Genomic DNA, 25,705 nt, shown 5'->3' with positions numbered 1-25,705 from the left:
GATATGCATAATTCTACTCTTCTTCTGAGCATATTGTTTTCAGGGAGTGAACATCCTCTGCTCCTTCATGCGACAGATTTTAAAGGAGTTTCTGGCCCCACAGGTTATAAAGAGACCTGTAATGACCCTCCTCTCCACCAACACCCATCAGCCTGGACTGGTAGAACTGTCAACTTTGCTAATCACTACTAGAGAGACCATTTACCAGTAAATACCATTTACTATTTACCATTTCCTACAATATCAACAGCATAACTCATAAAGTAAGGCATTTTTTAATCTCAGTATGTCTTACTCTTTTATTTCTCAAATGACTTAGAATCTGAGACAGGAAATAGGGGCATTGAGTTTGGGGCATTTCAATACTTCCAGTATCTAGGAAGTAATCTGAAAAATCTTCCTGTGTGGATTGCAATACACTGCCCTGGGGGCAATAACCCCAGTTGAGACTCATTTGACTGAATCCATAAATATTCCTTAGTGGGTCTTTCCACTACTTTTTAAAATCACCTTCCTCTCTTGTTCCAAAGAACGATCTTTTTAAAATTTTATTATCTACCCCAAACACAAGGTTAAAAGTGAAAGTGAAAGCGGCTCAGTCATGTCTGACTCTTTGTGACCCCATGGGCTATACAGTTAGTGGAATTCTCCAGGCCAGAATACTGGGGTGGGTAGCCGTTCCCTCCTCCACGGGATCGTCCCAACCCTGGGATTTAACCCAGGTCTCCAGCACTGCAGGTAGATTCTTTACCAGCTGAGCCACAAGGGAAGCTCAAGAATATTGGGGTGGGCAGCCTATCCCTTCTCCAGGGAATCTTCCTCACCTAGGAATTGAACCGGCGTCTCCTGCATTGCAAGTGGATTCCTTACCAACTGAGCTATCAGGGAAGCCCTAAACATAAGGTTACTATACTCAGTAGGATAAGATAAGCAAAGGTTCCCATTGGGAACAAGCCACATTTTCGGGTCACTTCTCTGGGACAGTTGACAACAGAAACATGAATGCATCTGGTATGGGTATAATTGTAAAAATTAAAGGGCTATATGGTGAAATCCAAAGTCAAGATAAATCAGTGGGTTTTTTCCCCCTAGTTTTGAAAGAATTCTATGCAAATGACTTGATTTATTCATTTCACAAATACATATTGAAAATTTACACTATGTTCTCTTGGGTTCTCTACTATAATTTCAAAGCAGAACATGCAAGCCTTGTCCACAAACATTCTCACTCTTCTGCCCCCACTGTATCTGCTAATGGTGTTACCATGCTCTAGGGATCATAGACAGAGGTTCCAAATGATGGGATAAAACTTTTCTCATTCCCTCTTCTTCTCTTGCCATTGCCATAGAGTCACTAAGGTGTTTTGTTTTCAATTTTACTTAAGCAACATCTTTTATATCCATCTCTTCATTCCCATTCCTCATGACCATAAGCTCAGCTGTTTCATCATCTCTCGGATAACTTCCTTTCACTTATACTTTGCCAGTCAGCCTTACATGCTGTTGACAGTAGAACTAACATTTTGATTTTCATATTCTTTCTGCAGTTAACCTTACCATGTTTTTCTTAAAGAGCATCTGTGAGGTGCTGCCATTTTGTTTTGTGCTAACTCTATCAATCTTTCTCTACTACCACACCAGAGACTATGCCTTATCCACTCCTGCTTTCTCCACCACCTGAGTGTCTGGCATATTGTTAGTATCCAACATATGATTGTTGAACATATCAAATTTGAAACAAATCTCCATTTTTACTGAAACTCTTTAGACTTTTTTAGTATCTTCCAATCCACCCATTTTGGGAGTTTGTTTAAAAATTACTATTATTCAAGACCCTAGTAGCTTGTTCAAGACCCTCTTTTATGTCTCTTCAATAGATAACTTAAAAGAGGTTTCCATAGTACATATTTTGGGGAAGTCCATCCAACTGAATAACACCTTCCCTCTCCCCTACAAAATCTTCAAACTTTTAATTTACTTAAAAACTTGCTGTTTACCCTTAGCACACTCAAGACTGCTAAAAATAAAAATGAATGATTTTTATTACACATGTAAAACAAAGGTACAGAAAGTGGGTATAGATTGAGAAATTCTCAGTCTAGTTTCCTTATAGGGTATTATACTGAAATTTGTATAACTTCTTGGCAAAATGACTCTGAGAGAAGTTGTGATGTGTAGGAATACAGAAAAGTCTGGGACATTTTGAAGGCTTATAAGAGCAGCAAAACAGAACATATGAAAACAGAAAACCAGCATGTCTGGTTGGTTTTTCTCTGTGGCAAAAGTTTCCTCAGGTAAAACCTCTGAGGAAACTAAAAACCTTTGTGTCAGTATGGAGGTTAATATGCTTCTTTTAGAAATAAAAGGATGATAAAGTCTTCCAAAAAATGTATAATTATATAATGTTTTAAACATTACCTTGCTTGCTGAATCATATAAGACTTTTTCTAGAACAGGTGGACTTTCCATGACTTGAAATAGTTCTTTTGGAAATTCATCAATACAAGATGAAGAATATAGCTGCAAGAATCTTTTAAGGAAAAAATGCATTTCTTTTTGGCGCAAAATCAATCCAGAGTTAAAAAGAGAAGTGAGAAGAGTGTCATCTGGCAAAGACATCCCAGATCCTGGCTTCAGAGATGCTTAAAGGAAAAACAAAAACTACTATAGAATCATGTTAGATAACAGAATGGTCTCAATATTGCTGTCCTTTGCTTGCTAATCTCATTCCTGGACATTCCCACCTCACCCAGTGGCTGCCCATGACCTTCCTCCACTTTTCAAGCTTATACACTAACAGAATTGCTTCTGGTCACAGGAAGGAAAGCACACCTCAGAACGCTGTCATCCTACTTCTGGTTTCAAGCTTAACAAAACAAAACATTCAATCTAGCCATCTTATTTGGGGATCGCCATCCCCAGCCAAAAAAAATCTTAAAGCAAAAATTCAGGTTCAGGTAATTTATTTGAAAACTGATCTCAAGTGAGAGAACGGGAAATGTGTGACAGAAAAAAAAAAAAAGAGTCAATGACAGCAAGTTAGGAAAGAGCTCCAGCTATGGACAAGGAGAACTCAGTCCTGCTGAGGATCTCCTAAGAAAAAAACACAGAAAACTGTTCCATCAGAGGGCTGGCATGCTGGAATATCTATCAACCAGCTCCCTCCCTCAGCAGTTGCAGGTTACTCCTGAATGTGTGCAGTCCCTGGTACTTCCAGGCTATCCTGCCTATATGCTGGGCCTCAGTCACTTCTAAGAAAGCCCAGAGCAGAAAGAAGCAAAATGTGCATGACTGACACAGGAGATACCAGCAGGTGAATCCAGGGGAGCTGAATCGATAACAGGAGGGCATCACTGGAGCCCACTGTGCTGGATTATATCCACTTCCTCTGCTACTGAACTGGCCCTATCACGATGCACCTCTTGCCCACCACCTTTCCCAGTGCTTGCCTCTCCCGTCACTAACTCTGATAACCAGGCTGAGCTGCTCTTTGACTTGGCCTCTTTGCCCTGCTGATATCCCCATCACTGGCTGCTGCTTTAGTCAAGCTGTCTTTCCCAGCTATTTGCCCTCATAAGCAACACTGGCTCACCAATTTCATGGGCACAGATAAACACATCATCACAAAACCACAAGAGGAGAGAATGTGACTTAGATTATAACAGTTTTTTTTTTTTTTTTTTGGCTATTCTTTAGAGAGCAACGATGATTTTAAAATAAAAACAACAACAAACAAAACTCAAAACTTCATGGAGTTAAATATCCTGTCTTTCTCTTTAAATACTAGATATTCTTTCTCTCCTTAATACCAAAGATTTCACCTTGTTAATTTTATAAGCTATCACATTAGGGTCACTCTGATTCTCAACTGTTTTGAGCCACATGGCACTTCAGTAGTCTTGGGGGAAGTCTCTGGATGCCTCCTTCTAAGGATATTTTTAAATACATTGAAATGCTGTTCTTTTCAAAGGTCCCTGTATATCAGGCAAAGAACCCCTGAAATTTCCATCTTTTGATGAGAGTTCACTCAGAAAGATGTCAAACGTATTTTATGGGTCTAAGTAAGAAACATGACTTAATGACTGGAAAGGAATATGTTCTTTCAAAGGCCTACCTAGCAATTTGCTCATATTATTAATTCTTTGTAGGTGAATATAGTAGCGCAGCAGAAGAATCCATGTAATATCCACTTTAATTGGGTTTCTTTTCTGAGAATCTACATCCTCATGTATCTCTTCACTAAGGTAAGAAAATGTACAGCCAGTCTGGAAGACAACTTGGTAGTTATCTGAAAGTGTAACAAAAAAAAAATTAGAATATAAATATTATGTTTTCCTTGAAAAATAACCATATGTGAAAAAAAAGCACAACTTATAAAGGAAATATTGACATTTAGGATTGCATTCAATTAAAAAATTTGTATCACAAAAGACACCAATCATAAATAACAAACCATGGACTGAGAAAACATGTTTAAAAACACATAAATTATCTTCTCTCTACTATGTAACCAATAAGAAAAAGTCAGATAGTCCAACAGAAACATGGGCAAAGAATTTTAACTGGCAACTTGTAGAAAAGGAAAACCAAATGGCCAAAATTTTTAGCATCATTAAAAATCAGATAAATTAAGATGAAATACCATTTCACATTCCTCAGCAATTAACAGAAACTAAAATCTGAAAGCAATAAATGTGAAGATACCATAATTCTTATATACTACTTGTGAGAGCAAATTCCTGGGCAGAGGCTAATAAAATTTTAAATGCAGATACTCAGATACATGTACCAGGAGTCCTGCACAAGATACTCACAGCAGCATTGTTTGTGTTACCAAAAAAAAAGGAAACTTGAACAAATACAAGGATTAATTTGATGGTACTAATTAGAATTAATTAGATCTATAAGGAGAAACTCTAGTTTATGGGCCAAATTAGGTCAATGCATGTTTATGTATGACCCATAAGCTAAGAATGATTTTTATATTTTTAATTTTGAAAAAATTAAAACAATGTTTTGTGATATGTGAAAGTTATATGAAATTCAAATGTCAGTGTCCTTAAGAATGCAATACAGCCATGCTCATTTAATTTTGTCTATGGTTCCTCCACATTAACACAGCAAAGCTGAATAGTTGCAGCAGAGAGCACAAAACATAAAATATTACTATTTGGCCCTTTACAGAAGACATGTTCTGACTAGGCTTTGCTCATGAAGGATAAAGTGAGGAAAAATATCTAAAGATAATTAAGTAGTACAGAGCTATCAATAGCCTCCATACACAAAAATAGCAACCAACAGAAAGCTAGTGAAAAAATTTTGCAATACTACTACTAAGATAAAATATCTGAGAAATAAGTCTAACAAGAAGCATATAAAATCTACTTAAAGAAAATGTTAAAACATTTTTAAACTGATTTTTTTCCAAAAGGCATGAAAATGAACTAAAAATATAAGATATACAATATTCTTGGTTAAAGTGACTCAACAGAATAAAAACATGTTATTTCTAGGATAAAATATAAAGGTAATGCAACTTCAATAAAATTATGAGAGAACTTTCTTAAACTAGATAAGTTGTTTCCAAAGTAGAACAAAAAAAGCCATAAAAGAAATACAGTTTTGAAAAGAAAGAGTAATAAGTGAGATTTACTCTAATAGATACTAAATATATTATAAGGCTTATAATTATATTATAATTAAAATAGTGTGGCATTGAATCCTAAATAGATCAATAGAAATTAGAAAAAAATACAGAAATAGGATAGCCCTTTGGAAAAACTAAAATTGTATCCATTTGTTATTTTTTACGTATTCCAAATAGACTTCCATTAACTAGTAAAAGGGTCCATGTCTTTTCCTTAAATACTTGTAGAAGCTCTTTATTGGGCTACCCTAGTGGCTCAGTGGTAAAGAATCCACCTGCAATGTAGGAGACAGGAGTTTGATCCTGGGGCCAGGAAGAGCTCCTGGAGGAGGAGATGGCAAACCCACTCCAATATTCTTGCTTGGAGAATTCTATGGACAGAGGAGCTTGGTTGACTACAGTCCACCGGGTCGCAGAGTCAGACATGACTGAATGACTAAGCACACATACACACACACACACAGAAGCTCTTTATTATAGAAATAAACCCTTTAACTGTGATATTATTTGCAAATACATCTTTCCAATTATCACGTGTTATTTAACCCTCTTTCTGGTAATTGTGTGCCATGAAGAAACTTTTCATTTCTAAGTAGTATAAACTATTAACCATTTCTTTGATACTTTTGGATTTATGCCATAGTTAGGTCTTGACCATAATCTGAGACTATAAGTAAGGAAACATTCTCCCTTAATGCCTCCAGAGGAAAGTAGCCTGCTGACACCTTAATTTTAGCCCAATAAGGCCTATGTTGGGCTTCAGAACGCCAGCACTGTAAGATAATACATTGTGTTGCTTTAAGTCACTGAATTTGTGGCTATTTGTTATAGGAGGAATAGGGCACTGATATGGTACTAGTGGTTCCCCGGTAGATCAGTTGGTAAAGAATCCACCCCATGGTTCGATTCCTGGGTCTGGAATACCCCCTACAGGAAGGCCTGACAACCCCCTCCAGTCTTCTTGCCTGGAGAATCCCCTGGACAGAGGAGCCTGGTAGGCTACAGTCCATATAGTTGCCAAGAGCTGGACACTACTGAAGCAACCTAGCACACACACATGCATTCTGACAGCACTGTTTGCCTCTGGGGAAGAGAACTGAATCACTTGCAGAGAAGATGGAGGGAGACAGTCTCTCCATACCTGGCTATGAATTCTGAATCGTGATTCTTGAGAATAAACTATCTGTGCAAAACACTGAGCTAAATTAAAAGCGAAAAAGAACCTCTACATTTATGTGGCCAATGTTATGTAGTCTTTAATGTCACAGAGAAAAAATAAGACCAGTTTAGTTTTTGCTCATTTGTAGAAAATTTGCTTTTTCTGTTTACAATTATTTTGTCTTTACAGTCCAAAAATGAGGCCAAAATTTGTCCATGTATTATCTGCGCTATCTGTACGTTTATCTCTAGAAGAATATTTTGCAGGGAGTGTCCCTTATACCCTGCATTGAGAAGCATCCCTTTGCAATGGTTTCTACCACCTCCAGCCAGGACTGCCTGGTTACACTGATCTGGGGCCTCTGTCTCACTGAGGATAATTCTCATCGTACCTTCATGGTCTGAATTGTTGACAATTTGAATTGGTGCAGCACATGAGCACACACATGCATGTATGTGCATAACCAGTGTTGCTAGCATGAGTAATTTATCTCCATTGTCACCTGTACATGGTATAGTTATCTGGGATTTGAAGATATAATGTGTCCTTCTAGCTCCCCACCAGTATGGGAAATTTGTGTCTCGGAGGAATAGAAAACAGGATAGCAGTAGAGGAATGACATCCCAGTTTTCAGTTGGCATTGACCCATATCTCTGAGCCAGGGACAAGGCAGAACAGGAAAGACAAATCACATTTTTTCCAGAATGGAAGCTTTTCTCCAGAATGGAAGCTTTTCTCCATCTCAAGAGGCAAAGCATGTATTAATACTAAGGATTAGTTGATTCTTGGTTCTGCTCCATAGATTTCTTTATGTTCTGACAGTAGGTTCATCAACATTCATTTTTGGCATGACACATATTTATATTTTTCTGTATATCAAGTGTATTTAGTTGTGAGAGGCTGCAACCAGGAACACTGACTCTGAATATCACTTTTAATTCAAAACATATTACAGAATTTAATAATTTTTAATCTCAGCAGAATTTTTTATTATGGCTGCAAGAAAATCAAGACAAAAAGATGGAATATATTTGAATATAACGGGCCCAAAGTAGATATTGAGTAGGTGTTTTTTGCATTCAAACTAAATATGGTCCTATGTTGCCAGTAGCATCATTTCAGGGTCTGTATTCCTACAAGACAATGTAAAAGAAACCTCAGTAAATTGGGCCGGCTGCATCACTCAATTCTCTTACTGTTCTATAGACATCATACAATTGCTCTCTGGTTCTGGCAAGATGATCTTTATTCCATCCTCCACACATGACTGGTCTATTCTGTCACCATGCCTCTCTGACTGTCAACTGCTCAGACTGCTGAGAAAATCAGCTTCCCTTCTACATGGTATCCATGCCTCTAGTCCATTTGTATCTGCCTCACATGTACTTCTTCCAGAAAAAATAAAAAATGTTCCTAATAAACTCAAATGCCCACCCAGCCTATGTCCAGCTTTAGCTTAAAATATGGTCCTCTTAAAAAAATGCATTTATATAATTTCAAAGTGGATGCCTGCTACGATTGCTAAAAATTAGAAGTTTATGGGTGGCGAGACCTACTCCTTGGTGTGTTCTTGACTTCTCCCTCCTTCCCTCTGGACAGAAATAGCTGTATAGTGCTCTACACACAATAACAATGAATATCCTTTACCACATTATGTACAGATCAATGCTAGTGAAGGTAAGATGAGTGAAGAGGTTTTCTCCTAGATGCTAATGTATGCTAACACAAAGAAAATCAAACACTTTTTATTTGTTGTTTTTGCCCTTTAGTAATTCATTATAATATGAACCTCACTGCCATCTGGGTATTTGAAGCAATCAGTTGGGGATTCAATATTTCCTTCCAAGCCAAATACTGAAGTGAGGGAAACTGTAACAGTAATTTATGATCAGACTGCTAGAAGAATACTGGAGAGCAAAATTATTATTCGTAAGGCAAAATACAAAATGAATTGGGCTTAAAAAATTTGGTCATTTCAGGGCTTCCCTGGTGGTCCAGTGGTTAAGAATCCACCTTGCAATGCAAGAGGCATCCGTTTGATCCCTGGTCTGGGAAGATTCCACATGCTGCCGAGCAACTCAGCCCAAACACAACTACTGAGCCCACACCCTGCAACTACTGAAGCCCGTGCACCTGGAGCCTACGCTCTGCAATAAGAGAAGCCACTGCAACAAGAAATCCATGCACCACAACGAAGAGTAACCCCCTGCTTGCTGCACCAGAGAAAGCCCTTGTGCAGCAATGAAGACCCACCACAGCCAAAAATAATTAAAAAGAAAAATAGATTTTTAAAAATCAGGTCATTTCAAATTAGTATCTTTGTACAACAGTAAAGGAGTGTTAATGGGTACAAAATGAAAACTGAAAATTGGAAGATGCTACCAAAACCACTGAAACAGAAAAGTGAAGCATAAATTCTAGTATTTAAGACTATTAGCCCAATTGGATCAACTAAGGTCACCTCGTTAGGAGATGCCATTCCCCACTGTGTGGGCCCATGCGTGACACCTAACTGATCACCACAGCATTTTTTCCAGACCTTCCATGCAGCAGTTCAGAATTCTTCTTAGGTGGCTACCAGCTGAGATCCAACCAGTTCACCCTAAAGGAAATCAGTCCTGAATATTCATTGGAAGGACTGATGCTGAAGAAGAAACTCCAATACTTTGGCCACCTGATACGAAGAACTGGCTCATTGAAAGACTCTGATGCTGGAAAAGATTGAAGGTGGGAGGAGAAGAGGATATCAGAGGATGAGATGGTTGCATGGCATCACTGACTCAATGAACATGAGTTTGAGTGACTCCGGGAGATGGTGATGGACAGGGAGGCCTGGTGTGATGCAGTCCATGGGGTCACAAAGAATCAGACACGACTGAGTGACTGAATTGAACTGAGCCATAGTGTGGGTTATGTGTGTGTACACTCAGTCATTCAGTAGTGTCTAACTCTTTGAGACTCCATGGACTGTAGCCCGCCAGGCTCCTCTGTCCCTCTCCAGGCAAGAATACTGGAGTGGGTTGCCACGCCCTCCTCTAGGGTATCGTCTCAATCCAGGGATCAAACTCGTGTCTCTTATGCCTCCTGCATTGGCAGGCAGATCCTTTACCACTAGCGCCACCTGGGAAGCCCAGTAGTTTGGATTATCATGCCACATACATTCACACCCCTCTTCCTTCCTCTGCAGGCGGAGTCTAATTCCATGCCTCACTGACATTGTACTTGGCCATAGGACCTGCTGTGACTAATCGGATGTAATGTGAAGAGAGGTCTTGAGTGTGCTTCTGTGCTTGGGCTTGGTCTTGTGCTCTGGTTTGTACTGTGAGAAGAGCAGCCCCCAAGTAGCCACTGCCTCTTTACCCTGGATCTCATAACAAATGTACGTGAAGTGCACTAGAACTTGGCCTGCAGCCTGATGCAGAACACAGGAGACAAGTAAAAGAAAGAAGTCATGTCGTTCTTGCCCCTGAGTTTTAGGGTTGTTGGGTATACACTGCAATTTTGGCAATAACTGATTAACACAGAATTTCAGATCTAACTTATTTGTTATCTCTGTCCTAGAAACTTAAAGCGTGAGAAAATAGAGCAGGATAAAGTAGACCAGATCTATCTGAGGCAATAAGGGGCCACTGTGAAAAAGAAATGGCCATGTTGGTAGATGGAATCACAGTCTTAAAATTTGGATTTCAGTCTTCATAAATAAATCTAATTCACTCAGTCAACAGACTAAGGACAATGAGGCTGAGAGAAATTCAGTGGTTTGACAGGATCATGGTATAAGCTGAAATCTCTTCATTATTAATACTGCATTCCCTTTGTGGCAAAACAATAATGTGTGTTTCTAAGAGGACTGCCTTCTTGGCATTTGAAGCAGGGAGAACTAAGTCGCCAAGCCGTGTCAGGAGAAAAAAGCAGTGACCAGCCTCTGCTGCCATACTGCCCTGCTTTGTCCCCCGAGAGCCTACCTTTGGGGTCTCTAAGGAAAACCATGCACCCTGTCTGAGATCCAGGTCATGGACCAGAAGTCTGATGAAGCAAAATCCCACCAGGAAATAGAAATAAGAAGACAATACCATAGCATTAAAAAGATCCATCTGATGGTTTAACCTCAGAGCAAACCATTTTAGTTTGGAAAATAGTCTGGGCCACCTATTCTTCAGGAAAGAGAGAGCCAAAGAAGGAGATGATTTCAGACACAAACTCTTCAGCTAAGGCTGACTCAACCCTTCAGCAGTAAGCTCTGGCCTACGAGAGTGATTTCAGAGGCTTTAGGAAGATTACCTCATCCCATCAGGTTAAAGTTAACACTTTTCATCCCCTTTGGCTCCATGCTCACCCAATGCCAAGCAAAATTAGATACTGTTGTTACTAAAATATCCTTCTGGAAGTAAAAATCCAGTACTTGCTTCTTAGGACCTATCCAAGTGCTTAGCACAAAAAAGCACTCAATATTTTTTGAATGAATGAATGGGCAAAAACATAAAGTGACTGTTCAATATTTATGTTATTGCTGGTATGACTTACAGATTTATAATATAGTTTACTGTAACCAACAGCAGAGTTACAAGTTTTAAAAAATATAGTAAGGTTAAGTTAAAATTCTACTTTTCATTCATTCATTTAACAAATATTAATATCAATCCTTGCTATGTATAAGTAATATGTGATTTTCTGTAGCGTGTGCTCATGCTTATTCATGTCCAGTTCTTTGCAACCTGATGGACTGTAGCACATCAGGCTTCCCTGTCCATCACCAACTCCCAGAGCTTGCTCAAACTCACATCGATCAAGTCAGTGGTACCATCCAACCATCTAATGGTTGGATGAGATGTCCCCTTCTCCTCCTGCCTTCAATCTTTTCCAGCATCAGGGTCTTTTCAAATGAGTCAGTTCTTTGCATCAGGTGGCCAAAGTATTGGAGTTTCAGCTTCAGCATCAGTCCTTCCAATGAATAATCAGAACTGATCCTGGTTGGATCTCCTTGCAGTCCAGGGGACTCTCAAGAGTCTTCTCCAACACCACAGTTCAAAAGCATCAATTCTTCTGCACTCAGCTTTTTTCATGGTCCAACTCTCAAATCTATACATGACTACTGGAAAAACCATAGCTTTGATTAGATGGACCTTTGTCGGCAAGGCAATGGCTCTGCTTTTCAGTATGCTATCTAGGTCAGTCATAGCTTTTCTTCCAAGGAGACAGCATCTTTTGATTTCATGACTGCAGTCACCATCTGCTGCGGTCTTGGAGCCCAAGAAAAAAAAGCATCTCACTGTTTCCACCGTCTCTTCCTGTCTCTTGTTTCCATTGTCTCCATCGTCTCTAAGGAGCGCCCTTCACAAATCAAATAGCTAACTTCCCTGCCCTCGGGAAGCTGATGATAGTAAGAGGAAAATGAGAGAAAAAGCTTAAACATGCACAAGCACACACACACACACACACACACACACACACAAATATAAAAGAACTAAGAAAAGAAACAGGGAGCTAAATCAGAGTGTAAGAGTAGGCACACATTTCAGATTCTCAAAGAAGGTCTCTCACATAAATAATCCCACAGTTTCATTTCAAATGTGTGAACTGGAATAAACAGGCCATCAGGAAATATCACTTTTTTCCCACACAACCCTGCACCTGAAATGCAGTAGTGAATGGAATAACATATACGTACATACAGCAAGTGGGGGCCCCTATGTTTTAGCTACTAGACCCTAAGATTTTCCCTTTCAGGGTCTTAGAGGTTTCCCAAACCATTGTTGTTCAAAAGAGACACAGATGTAAAGAACAGACTTTTGGACTCTTTGGGAGAGGGGGAGGGCAGGGTGATTTGGGAGAATGGCATTGAAACATGTATACTATCATGTAAGTAACGAATTCCTAGTCTAGGTTCGATACAGGATACAGGGTGCTTGGGGCTGGTGCACTGGGATGACCCAGAAAGATGATATGCGGAGGGTGGCGGGAGGGGAGTTCAGGGTTGGGAACTCATGTACACCTGTGGTGGATTCATGTCAATGTATGGCAAAACCAATACAGTATTGTAAAGTAAAAAAATAAAATTTAAATTAAAAAATAAAATAAAAATAAAGTTAAAACCCAATAAATCTCTAGAATTAAATCTTTGAAACTTGATTATACATTATATGTATATAAAATGCCCAACAACCAAACATACCAAGCAAATAATCTGTGTATGAAGAAAAAAGATCCATGGAAGCAAATTCTGGGATATTTGATAATGCTCCTTGGCTAACTTTATCAGTTCTAGCATTCTTCTTTCCAATAAGTAGATTAATTGCCAGCACAGCCTCACTGACCTAAAATTAATGCATAATTAGAATTTATAAATGCAAGCTTTTTGATTCATAGATATCCATTAGGTGAAGAATGTGAAAGAGTGAATTCATAATATTTGGTATACATTGGAGGAAAAGTAAAGACAATCTGAAGAGCAATATGTGATCCCCTGCATGTACTATGTATCATAGTCGAACAAATCATGATTGACAATTTAATCAATAAATAAGTCACTCTGAATAGGCTCCCTCACCTAGCTGTGACAGATTTTCCCAAAATATGTGCACATGTGTATCTGCCAATACTTTCATTAAAGAAAAGTTAAAACAAACAAAACCAAGTTCTGGCAAATAGAGATTAAAAACACTACACATATAAAGAGCACTTCTAATTGCCCCAAAGAGATATCATTGGCACAAATCTCAAAGAATGTGAAATTTTTCTTTCTCTTGAATAAATAGATTGTGTTGCCTTAACAGATGTGACAGTAAAGAGGAGAATTAAATAAAAATCACACCAACCTGTGCAGCAGCTCTTATTGCAATCCAGGCAAATAAACTGTACATTTCATGTTTATTTACTATTGGTTCTTTAGTAGAACTATGCCTTCTGGGAAGAGCCTACAAAATATGGCAAATATTTTATGATAAAGACAGATAAAGATATCATAAAGCTTAATGATAGATTTTCTAATCTTCTGATGATGAGATTTTACTGTAACACTGTGTAGCCATTAAGAATAATAATGTACATGCATCTATCAACATGAAAAGATATCCTAATCATATTAGAAAAAGAAAAGTATAGGTTACAAAATAGCATGCAAAGTATGATCCCATTTTTTATTTTTTTAATATAAATTTATTTATTTTAATTGGAGGCTAATTACTTTACAATATTGTATTGGTTTTGCCATACATCAACATGAATCTGCCACAGGTGTACACGTGTTCCCAATCCTGAACCCCCCTCCCACCTCCCTCCCCATATCATCCCTCTGGGTCAACCCAGTGCACCAGCCCCAAGCATCCTGTATCATGCATCAAACCTGGACTGGTGATTCATTTCACATATGATAATATACATGTTTCAATGCCATTCTCCCAAATCATCCAGCCCTCACCCTCTCCCACAGAGTCCATAAGACTGTTCTATACATCTGTGTCTCTTTTGCTGTCTCGCATACAGGGTTATCGTTATCATCTTTCTAAATTCCATATATATGTATTAGTATAAAAGATAGGTACATATATATTTCTCTATATACACAAACAGAGAAAATTATCAACAGTGGTTATCCCAGGTTTTATGGGTAATTTAATTATATTTAACTTTTTTGTGTGATTTTCTAGATGAGCTTACACTATTTGAATATCAATAAAATAAACAGAAATGGCATTTTAAGTGTTATTTACCATTTTAATAGAGGATCTATAAAGTGAATATATATTGTGTGTAAATATGTCAGAAACAGGAATACTACTTAAAGATTTTTGATAGGTATTTGCCATCAGCTTTCTAACTACAGAACTGTTAAAAGGATGACTGTAATCATGAAGTTCTACAGAACAGCAAAAAGTGACAATGAATGGAGATATGTGCAATGTGAGGGTGTGTGTATGCGGCATATGTGTTCAGTTTTTAAATATAAAAAAGTCAATAATATTGAAGTAAACAGAAACCCTGCCAGCAACATACTAGCTGTCTGTTTTACATTTTTAAAGTATTAATAGTCAAATTTAAAGATTCAACTAATCTGGAAAAACTATTTGATTAGATAGCTTATTCTAATTTGTTGATGTTCATATTTTACCTGATTTTTTAGATCTTCAACAATAAAATAAGCAATAACAAAAATACCTTTTTTACTTCTGGCAATAAGACTCCCAAATAAAAGGAAAAGCAATGAGTAAAGCTGATGCCAGAGCAGGAAATACAATGCACAAATGTGACTAGATCAAGTGCTAAACTTGGAGACAGGCGATACCTGGAGAGATCAGTCCATGGGGAATCTAAAATCTAAGCAATGTAGTCCTGTCCCAAATATGAAGACCATCCTTACTAGCTGTAATAACACTGCTAGGGCTCTGGGGTAGCCAGTGCCAGCTTACTGACTATAACCTTGGGCAATTTATCTATTTAATTCTTGACACAAGGCTAATAGGCATTGAATACAAAATAACATTAAGTAACTATATTGTAAAAACAATTAGTGACACAGACATTCAAAAAAGAAAGCTCATTTTGAATTGAGAGGAAGGCTTTATTGAGGTCAAACTTGAGCTCAGAATGAAAACAGGAAAAAAAATATGATGGGCATTTTTTTACATGGGAGGTGTTCAACACTGCATATGGGATACTAGCCTATACAAACAGGTGAGAAAAATTTTAAAATGAATCTAGAATAGGAAATGAAGTTAAATTGTTTGCAAGGAACATGATCCTATATGCAGAAAAACCCAAGATACACACACACACACACACACACACACACACACACCCCTCTAGAATTAATAAATGTGCTTAGCAAGGTCACAGGATACAAAACTCAATATTCATAAATCAATTGTATCAGCAATGAATAATCTGAAAATGAAATTAAGAAAATACCCATTCATGGATAAGAAAGCTGTGGTACATATACACAATGGAGTATTACTCAGCCATTAAAAAGAATTCATTTGAATCAGTTCTGATGAGATGGATGAAACTGAAGCCTATTATACAGAGTGAAGTAAGCCAGAAAGAAAAACACCAATACAGTATACTAACACATATATATGGAATTTAGAAAGATGGCAATGATGACCCTGTATGCAAGACAGGAAAAAAGACACAGATGTGTATAATGGACTTTTGGACTCAGAGGGAGAGGGAGAGGGTGGGATGATTTGGGAGAATGGCATTCTAACATGTATACTATCATGTAAGAATTGAATCACCAGTCTATGTCTGACGCAGGATACAGCATGCTTGGGGCTGGTGCATGGGGATGACCCACAGAGATGTTATTGGGAGGGGGGTTCATGTTTGGGAATGCCTGTAAGAATTAAAGATTTTAAAATTAAAAAAATAAAAAACTAATAAGTTAAAAAAAAAGAAAGAAAATACCCATTCATGATAGAAATAATCTTAACAAAAATGTATAAAATGTGCATACTGAAAAGTAAAAAAAAATCAATAAAAATTAATATCTAAATAAATGAAGAGAGTTCATATACATGAATTGAGGATTCAAAGTTGTCAACATGCCAAATGTCCACAAGTTACCTGTAGATTCAACATAATCTGTACCAAAATTCTGCGTTTTGGCAGAAACTGAACAGCAGATTCTAAAATGAAGAATAAAATGCAAAAGATTCAAAGTGAAAATAATTTTGAAAAGAAAGAACAGAATTGGAGGACAAATACTTTCCAATTTCAAAAAACTTACTATAAGCCATACAGTAATCAAGACAGTGGATACTCACATAAAGATAGAATTATAGATCAATGGAATAGAATTGAAAGTCTAAGAATAAATTTTTAGACTTTTGAGCAATACATTTTTTGACAAAGGAGCCAAGGCAATTCAATAAAGAAAAGATAGTCTTTACAACAAGTGATGCTCAGACAAATGAATATCCGTGCAAAAATATGAATTTAGAGCCTTATCTCACACTTTATACAAAATTTAATTCAAAATATACCATGATGGACTTAAGCATTAAAGCTAAAAAACTTTCAGAAGAAAACATAGGAGAAAATCTTCAACATCTGGGGTTAGGTAAGGTGGTACTAAAACCACAAAATATTTTTAAAAATGATAAACTGTACCTCATTAAAAGTAAAGACTCTTGTTTCTAAAGATAACATTAATTGCATGAGAAGACAAGCCATCAGCTGGAAAAAAATCTATAAATTATATATCTGATAGGGGACATATATCTAGAATACATATGTTTTAAAAGTCTTATAACTCAGTGATAAAAAAAAGATAACTCAATTTAGTTTATGGGCAAAAGATTTGAGTAGATATTGTCCTAAAGAAGATATACACATGGCCATTAGGGATATGCAAATCAAAATTCTAATGAAATACCCACTTAATACCCACTAGGATGGCTACAATCAAAAAGATAAATAATAACAACTGTTTGCAAGGATGTGGAGAAACTGAAACCCTCATACACTGCTGGTAGGAATACACAATGGTACAGCACTTAGGAAAACAATATAACAGATCATCAGCAGGCTAAACAGAGGGTTGAAGTATGACCCAGAAATTCCATTCTTAGGCATACACCCAAAGGAACTGAAAACACGTTCACATAAAAAATCTGTATATGGAATTGAGAGAGTTAGCACTGAAACATACACATTACCATATGTAAAACAGACAGCTCAAAGGAAGTTACTGTATAACACAGGGAGCTCAATGTGGTACTCTGTGACAATCTAGATGGGCGGGAGTGGGTAGGGGTTGGGGGGAGGTTCAAGAGGGAGGGGACATATGTATACTTATGGCGGATTCACGTTGTATGGCAGAAGCCAACACAATATTGTAAAGCAACTATCTTCCAATTAAAAATAAAGTTTAAAATATTTAAATCTATATACGAATATTCAAAGCAGCATCATTCATAATAGCCAAAAGTGGTAACAATTCATATATCCAGCTCCAGCTGAATGAATCAAGAAAAGGTAATAAAACTATATAAAGGAATACTACTGAGAAGTAAAAGGAACAAATATTGTTACATGTTACAACATGGGTGAACCTCAAGAACATAATGCCAGATGAAAAAGCAGGCATGAAAGATTACATACTGTATGATTCCATTTAAGTGAACTATACAGAAAAGACAAATCTACAGAGACAGAAAACAGACTAATGGTTACCTGGGACTAGAGGTAGAAATGGGAATGATAGCAAATGGGCACTTGGGATCTTTTGAAGATGAGGGAAATCTTCTAAAACTGGATGGTGATGATAGTTACACGACATGTAAAATTATTAAACATCTATGAATTGTACTCTTAAAATAGGTTAATTTCACAGATATAATTTATGCTTCAAAAAATCTATTTTCTAAACATGTGTTTGATAATCTCTCTCTTTGGACTATTTTTTCTCTCAATTCCTTGGAAAACTTCTACTTATCCAAAACTCATCTCATCTGTAAAGCTTTCTCTTACATTCCCCCAAAGCAGAATTAGCCACTTTGCTCCACTTCCCTACTTGACCTATCTTATAGTCCTCTGCTGCTGCTGCTAAGTCACTTCAGTCGTGTCCAACTCTGTGCGACCCCAGAGACAGCAGCCCACCAGGCTCCCCCGTCCCTGGGATTCTCCAGGCAAGAACACTGGAGTGGGTTGCCATTTCCTTCTCCAATGCATGAAAGTGAAAAGTGAAAGTGAAGTCGCTCAGTCGTGTCCGACTCTTCGCGACCCCATGGACTGCAGCCTACCAGGCCCCTCCATCTATGGGATTTTCCAGGCAAGAGTACTGGAGTGGGGTGCCATTGCCTTCTCCAATTATAGTCCTCGCACAGCACAATACAAGTATTTCTTTCCTTTGTTCCTCTGTGCTTCTTAGGGGAAGAGAGTAACATGATTGGCATACATTAAGCACTCAATAAGTGTTTGACTGAATGAATACATGAATGAATGTTCAAGAAATAGTTTAACTAACAAATAACTATTGGATACCTACTATGTACAAAATACTTCAGAAAGATACAATGTTGGAGTCTAGTCAAAGTTACATAAAGGATCATCCCCTCACCTCTTTTGGGGTTTTCTTTTGGGTATTTATTATGTGCCAAGTCTTTTATTTTACTTAATTTTCCTAGCTACTCTAAGGGGTAAGTATCCTCACCTTCATTTCACAGATGAGGAAACTTGGGTTAGAAAAGCTTCGGTCCCATTGGTATTAATAGTGTGTCATGAAGCTAGGACTCCAACCCAAACCAGGGTGACAGTCACTATATTCCAGATTCTCCATATAAGTGAAACAATAATGCTTTCTTTTCAGCATTTATATAGCAATTGTCTTTACTAGGACATATTTTAAATGTTCTATTTCAATGGTCTGAATATGCCTAGATGAATTTTTGTTGTTTTTGACTGTTTTCTGTGTGTCTAATAATTGTATGTCTTGCTAAAATATTTATGCTATGTCAAGATATACAGAAAATAATGCTCATATTGTGTTTGTTGTTGCTGTTCAGTCACTGGAGTTATACTATTCTTTCACTCAAATCTTATTTGTTTAAGCTCCTAATTATAAACAGCTCCCTAGAGAAGGCCCAAAAGGTGATATGTTTTTATCCTAGCATCTTATTAATTTGCATTGCAAATTGCCATGGAAACAAAGATTTCTGTTTTCTCTTATTGGATGTAAAGATGTATATCATATCACAAAAGTAAGTTTTCTATGTAATCATTTTGATGAAAAAAAAAATAGCTGTTAGCCACATAAGGCAGCAACCATTTAAGTTGTTCCAACTGACTAAAAGCCTATTTGTCTACAGGATTTAAATCATGTTTATGTTGTCTCAAAGATTAGAGATTTGACATCATAATTTTCTAGAGAGGTTTTTTGGTGGGTCAGAGGATTATTTAATGAGAATGAAATATATAAAGCCTACTGAAATCTAAAGAATAAACAATTAGATAGTATTTTTTGAAAAATAAAAACCAAGTTTTCAAAAAAAAAAATTAAAACAAAGTTCCCCACCCAACTTCCTGCCTAGAAAATCTCCCTGTCTGGGGTGCTCAGGGCTGGTACACTGGGATGACCCTGGGGGGTGGGATGGGGAGGGAGGTGGGAGTGGGGTTCTGGATGGGGAACACATTTGCCCCCGCGACTGATTCATGTCAATCTATGACAAAACCCACTACAGTATTGTAATTAGCCTCCAATTAAAATAAATAAATTATTATTATTTTTTTTAATAAAGAAAGAAAATCTCCCTGCCTGAATCCTGGGTACTCGGGTGTGGCCCACAGACCAGCAGCATTGGCATTTCTAGGAGCTCCTGAGAAAGGCTGAACCTCTGACCTCAACAGGATCACAGGATCCCTGGAGACGTTTCTGCCCCTTATTTGGAAGAGCTGCTTGATGGAGTGTATGCCTTTGCCACCCTGCAGGGCTCCCTCCCAAATGATCAAATCTTACTTTTCACCTCTTTGCACTGTAGTCGTCCACAGTCCCACCAACTCAAATTATTTCTTAATCCTAAACTTCACCATCTAAAATACCCCCAACCCTTCCTTCCCTTCTCTTCCTCCCTCACTCCCTCCCATCTTTCTTCCTTTACAGGTTTATTACCTGTCTCCCACCGCTGAAGAGTAAGTGCATGGGAACAAGCACTGAGATTGTCCTGGACTCTGCTTTATCCAGAATACGTTCTGGGTTATAGGACATGCTCAATAGATATGTGATAAATGAATGAATGACTTTTCTTATCAAAAGATGACCTGTTTGCCAGCCACATCAGTAATGAAAACCATACTTGTCTATCAGCTTAAGCAATATGTCATTTCCTGCAAACACCTGATCAATCCTAATGACTGAGCACATTTATATGCACCTACATTTCATGGAGTACATCATGAGAAATGCTGGGCTGGAAGAAGCACAAGCTGGAATCAAGATTGCTGGGAGAAACTATTAATAACCTCAGATATGCAGATGACACCACCCTTATGGCAGAAAGTGAAGAGGAACTAAAAAGCCTCTTGATGAAAGTGAAAGAGGAGAGTGAAAAAGTTGGCTTGAAGCTCAACATTCAGAAAACGAAGATCATGGCATCTGGTCCCATCACTTCATGGCAAATAGATGGCGAAACAGTGGAAACAGTGTCAGACATGTTTTGCGGGGCTCCAAAATCACTGCAGATGGTGACTGCAGCCACGAAATTAAAAGACACTTACTCCTTGGAAGGAAAGTTATGACAAACCTAGATAACATATTCAAAAGCAGAGATATTACTTTGCCAACAAAGGTCCATCTAGTCAAGACTATGGTTTTTCCGGTAGTCATGTATGGATGTGAGAGTTGGACTGTGAAGAAAGCTGAGCACTGAAGAATTGATGCTTTTGAACTGTGGTGTTGGAGAAGACTCTTGAGAGTCCCTTGGACTGCAAGGAGATCCAAGCAGTCCATCCTAAAGCAGACCAGTCCTGGGTGTTCATTGGAAGGACTGATGCTGAGGCTGAAACTCCAGTACTTTGGCCACCTCATGCGAAGAGTTGACTCATTGGAAAAGACTCTGATGCTGGGAGGCATTGGGGGCAGGAGGAGAAGGGGATGACCGAGGATGAGATGGCTGGATGGCATCACTGACTTGATGGACATGAATCTGAGTGAACTCCGGGAGTTGGTGATGGATAGGGAGGCCTGGAGTGCTGTGATTCATGGGGTCACAAAGAGTTGGACATGACTGAGCGACTGAACTGACTGATTGACATTTCATGGATAACATTTTAACAGGCAAAAATCTCTAAATGAAATCCATTTCCAGAATTTTATGTAACAATGTCCAAAGAGGTATCTAAATATGAGTATGAGCTTAAAATAATGAATTAATTCCTGCAAGTCACAAAGAAAAACGTCTCTTTATATCCATTGCACAGAGGTAGCAAAATAAGCAAGCTCAAAGGCAATATACTTTACATTTAATACTTTATATGTCTAATAAAATCATTTATTACCTTAATAGTTGTCAATGGTGACACTGGAAGTTTGCTCTTTGACTTCCTTATGTGTAAAAGTAATAAGGCTATTTCAAGGTAGGAGTCTCTTATCAACCTAAAACAATAAAACATTGTACTTATTACATAGCCTCACTACTCATAAGCATCATTTTGCATCATGTGACAACAATTTCTGAGCAAATGAAGGTAAAAACAGGCAAAACTAGCAACTGTTCCAAACTGACCCTTTTTTCACAGCACCTGTGGCTTAAACACTGGCATCTTCCTCCCTACTGAAATCAGAAGCTCTTAAAGACAGCTGTATGTTCTTCCTTGTCCTGTGATCTCCTCCTGCCATGACTGCAAGGAGTCCAGCATCAAGACCATTCTGGAATATTCCAGCACACAAGGCACTACAGAAGTGATAGTCAAACCTGGAAAACTAGATCTCTGTCTCTACCCTCCTACACTGATTAGATTCTAAAGAGACACACAGAGTTATGCTGAAAGCCATTACTTGGTGTGGGTGAGGGCTGTGTGCTCACTATCAAACCTGTCGGACAGGGTCATTTAAATCAGTGCATCAAGTCAATTATACAGAATTGAGTTGGCCAGCCTTGGCACTGATGAACCCGCATGGCACAAATCCCTTCTCGATACAATTTCACATCTGGTAGAAATTCCTGTATCCTGGGACTGACAGGAGATCAAGCTGAGTATAGCCCAGAAGTGATTTACAGTCCAGTATGTCATCAGGCTACCTGTTGTCATCAATGGTCACTGAGAATAAAGCCTTGGAGCAGAGCCAAAAGCAACAAGCTTGAAAAGGAAGTCAGTGAACCAGTTGGACAATGGACACCCCAAACTAGCCCTGCCATGAGAAGAGAGTGTCCCAGTCATTTCAGCACACATCCAGAACATGGGGATCAAGCCCAAACACATATTGTGATAATGGAAAGGTCTTTTTTTTTTTACCCTGAATTTTGATCATGTCTCAAGCTTAGCTGTATAGCTTCAAACAGACTCTCAAGTTGCATAGTTGGAGGTTTCTCTTCCATCAATATTTGACATTCTATTTTGCCTGAAAGAGAAAAAGGATATACAAAGATGGACTTTCTTTTTTCTGTCATTTAGGACTTGAGAACAAATATTTTATGCTGGAAACTTGGAAAACTGGATGTGCTCTCCTTGCTTGCCCATCTCTTGTTTCCTGCTGGAAGGTACGCCAGTGGGGAAAGAGCTGCTGCTTCCTTCCCTGGGCACCTCGAGGTTCCCCTGCCTCCTCTCACTGTTCAGACACAGGTGTCATCATCCTGTTTTCTTTCCATTTCCTTACTTTGTGCTCTCACTTCCTCCTGCAGTGCATTTCTTTAATCTACATCCATTTTCTTCCTTCCTCAGTCATTGCAGGCATCATAGGAAACACCTTTGCTAGAAACAAATCCTAGAAAATCAGCAGACACTGGAAAACCAACACAGATGATGCAAATGCTCTCGTGTGCACACAGCTCTGCCTCCCTCCTGGTGAGCTGCAGCCTTCAAATGCCAGGCGTTGGAATGCTACTTCTATAGCCAGGACTGGAAAGAGAAATCTCATAATCACTGTGAAAAGCATTAACAGTTTCTGTACAGCATGTGGACAGAGCATAGAGCCACCTCATGTGAAATTCACATCTGGGCATTTAGTAGCTCTTGACTTATAGATGGTTATTTACCCAGACTCCCCTCATCTGCCAACCAGGACTGATCATCCCTACCTTGTAGTGCTATTGTAGGAACTGGCAATATGAGATGTAAAACACTGATTACAGTGCTTTTTCCTAGTAGATGTTCAATGCTGCTGCTGCTGCTAAGTCACTCCAGTCATGTCCGACTCTGTGCGACCCCATAGATGGCAGCCCACCAGGCTCCCCCGTCCCTGGGATTCTCCAGGCAAGAACACTGGAGTGGGTTGCCATTTCCTTCTCCAACGCATGAAAGTGAAAAATGAAAGTGAAGTTGTTCAGTCGTGTCCAATAAATGATACCAATTGTCATCATCACTTTTCTCAGGGCTAAAATGGCCACAACAAAGCTATATGAATGCATTATGCAAATGTGTATTGTAAGTTATAAGTATAGATATGCTATAGCTATTTAAATGGATAGGTATATTTTACAGAAACTGGCTATTTTAGCTAAGTAATGAAATTATGCATAAAAATATCTTCTAAGCATTCTTTAAGTAACATTTTTCATAGCTAAATGGCTGATAATGAGATTTTTGTGTCGAATGTGAAACTTTGCATAAGGAAAGCCAGTCGTAATTATAAAAGAAATGAAAATAGAAGTCTTTTTTCCCTTTCTAGATGTAAACTTAATATGAGCATGTTCACTTTATCTAAAACTGAGTTTGGCAGAGACATCAAGGTGTTTGTCAACACCACACCCTTTATAAAATCAATATTTTATATAATCAGTGACCAGATTTTTAAGAAGCCTTTTGTTAATAGGAAAAACAGTTTTGCCAAAATTTATCATAGTTGTGACTCCAAATACATCTTACCTTTCTGAAAAAAGATTTCAGCTTCCACCTCATGTTCTTCTGTTCCTGATGTCCTAGCGAGCTTCAAAGCTATTTCAAAAAAATGAAGGGCAGGTAACCACTTTGAAGGATCCTTCTTTTTACTGGTATAATATACTTGCTTGGCCACTGTATGTCCTAAAAGAAAGATGTTAGATGAAGAGGGAGAAATATACATAGTGTTCATAACAAGGGCTTTGCAGGTGGTGCTAATGTAAAGAACCCGCCTGCAATGCAGGAGATGCCAGTTCGATCCCTGGGTCGGGAAGATCCCCTGGAGGAGGGCATGGCAACCCACTCCAGTATTCTTGCCTGGAGAAACCCATGAACGCCTGGCAGATTAAGGTCCATGTGGTTGCAGAGAGTCGAACACAAATGAAGTGACAGCACACACACACACTCATTCATACCCAACCTCCCAGTTAACAGACTCCTCTCACAGGAGGTGCAACTAAGAAGTCTGGGTGTGTAGGGGGAGGAGGGTCCCTGGCAGCCTAGTGGTTAAGATTCCAGGATTTCATTGCTGTGCCCTGGGTTCAATCCTTGGTCAGGAAATGAGCTCCCACAAGCCCTTAGCAAGGTCAAAAAAAAAAAAAAAGAATAGAATTCTAGGTGTCTTCAGTTTTTAGCATTGAACAAACACTTAAAGGAAACTCAGTACCCAAATATTTCAATGAACTATAAACAATAGCCTTTTGAAACTTGGTCTCTGATAAATTTCAACATTTTTCTCATTTTTAAGATGAAGGATAATCTCTTGAGTCTTTTTACATTCTAAAAGTTCATAATGCTCTACATAACTTCTGGGTTCCAGAGATAACGTTGTTAGTAGTGAAACACCTGGAAGATTTATAAAGTTTTATGTTGTTCCCAATAAAATTTGCATATATTAATAGGCAGTAATTTCTATTCAGTTCTATAGTGGTTCCTCACATTGTATATTTTCTCATTATAACTTGTTTGCAAACCCATTATGGACAAAGACCTCACGTCATACTTCTGGTATGGTCCCATCACTTCTTAACATAATAAAGGATTATTATATTATTGAAGGGGCATTAGATTTAATTTCTAATCACCCCAAAGAAAGACAGATATTTATTCCACAAATATTTTCTGAATTCTTAGGCACTGGATAAGAAAGATAAAAGTGGAAAATAAGAACTAAGGTTCCTACAATGCCAGGTACCATCCCAAGTACTTAAGCATTATTTCATGTAATCCTTCCAACTTTGAGTGGATATCATTATTATGCTCATGTTACGGAGGAAAAAGCAGTGGCACAGTGAAGTTTAAATAAATTGCCCAAAATCACACGATCTGAACCTAGGTAGTCAGCTCCAGAGCCCATACCCTAAACC

The 25,705-nt window shown here is 38.2% G+C and overlaps 1 protein-coding gene across 1 annotated transcript in view; it reads right to left on the bottom strand.

Moving 5' to 3' along the window:
- The window catches only part of CFAP54 (cilia and flagella associated protein 54), a 325,750-nt gene that overhangs the window by 57,808 nt on the left and 242,237 nt on the right, over nt 1–25,705 (bottom strand). The window contains exons 57-63 of the mRNA XM_069585110.1: nt 24,327–24,482; nt 22,758–22,863; nt 21,801–21,897; nt 13,622–13,720; nt 12,979–13,120; nt 4,115–4,288; nt 2,419–2,642 (exon numbers count right to left, since the gene is read on the bottom strand). Of these exons, the coding sequence (XP_069441211.1) occupies nt 2,419–2,642; nt 4,115–4,288; nt 12,979–13,120; nt 13,622–13,720; nt 21,801–21,897; nt 22,758–22,863; nt 24,327–24,482 (998 nt within the window). The remainder of the gene's footprint in view (nt 1–2,418; nt 2,643–4,114; nt 4,289–12,978; nt 13,121–13,621; nt 13,721–21,800; nt 21,898–22,757; nt 22,864–24,326; nt 24,483–25,705) is intronic.

This window comes from Ovis canadensis, chromosome 3, assembly GCF_042477335.2.
Source record: "Ovis canadensis isolate MfBH-ARS-UI-01 breed Bighorn chromosome 3, ARS-UI_OviCan_v2, whole genome shotgun sequence".
In the NCBI taxonomy this organism is placed as follows: domain Eukaryota; kingdom Metazoa; phylum Chordata; class Mammalia; order Artiodactyla; family Bovidae; genus Ovis; species Ovis canadensis.
Note: the sequence above shows the minus strand (reverse complement) of the source record. Positions and strands in the feature narration are given on the sequence as shown.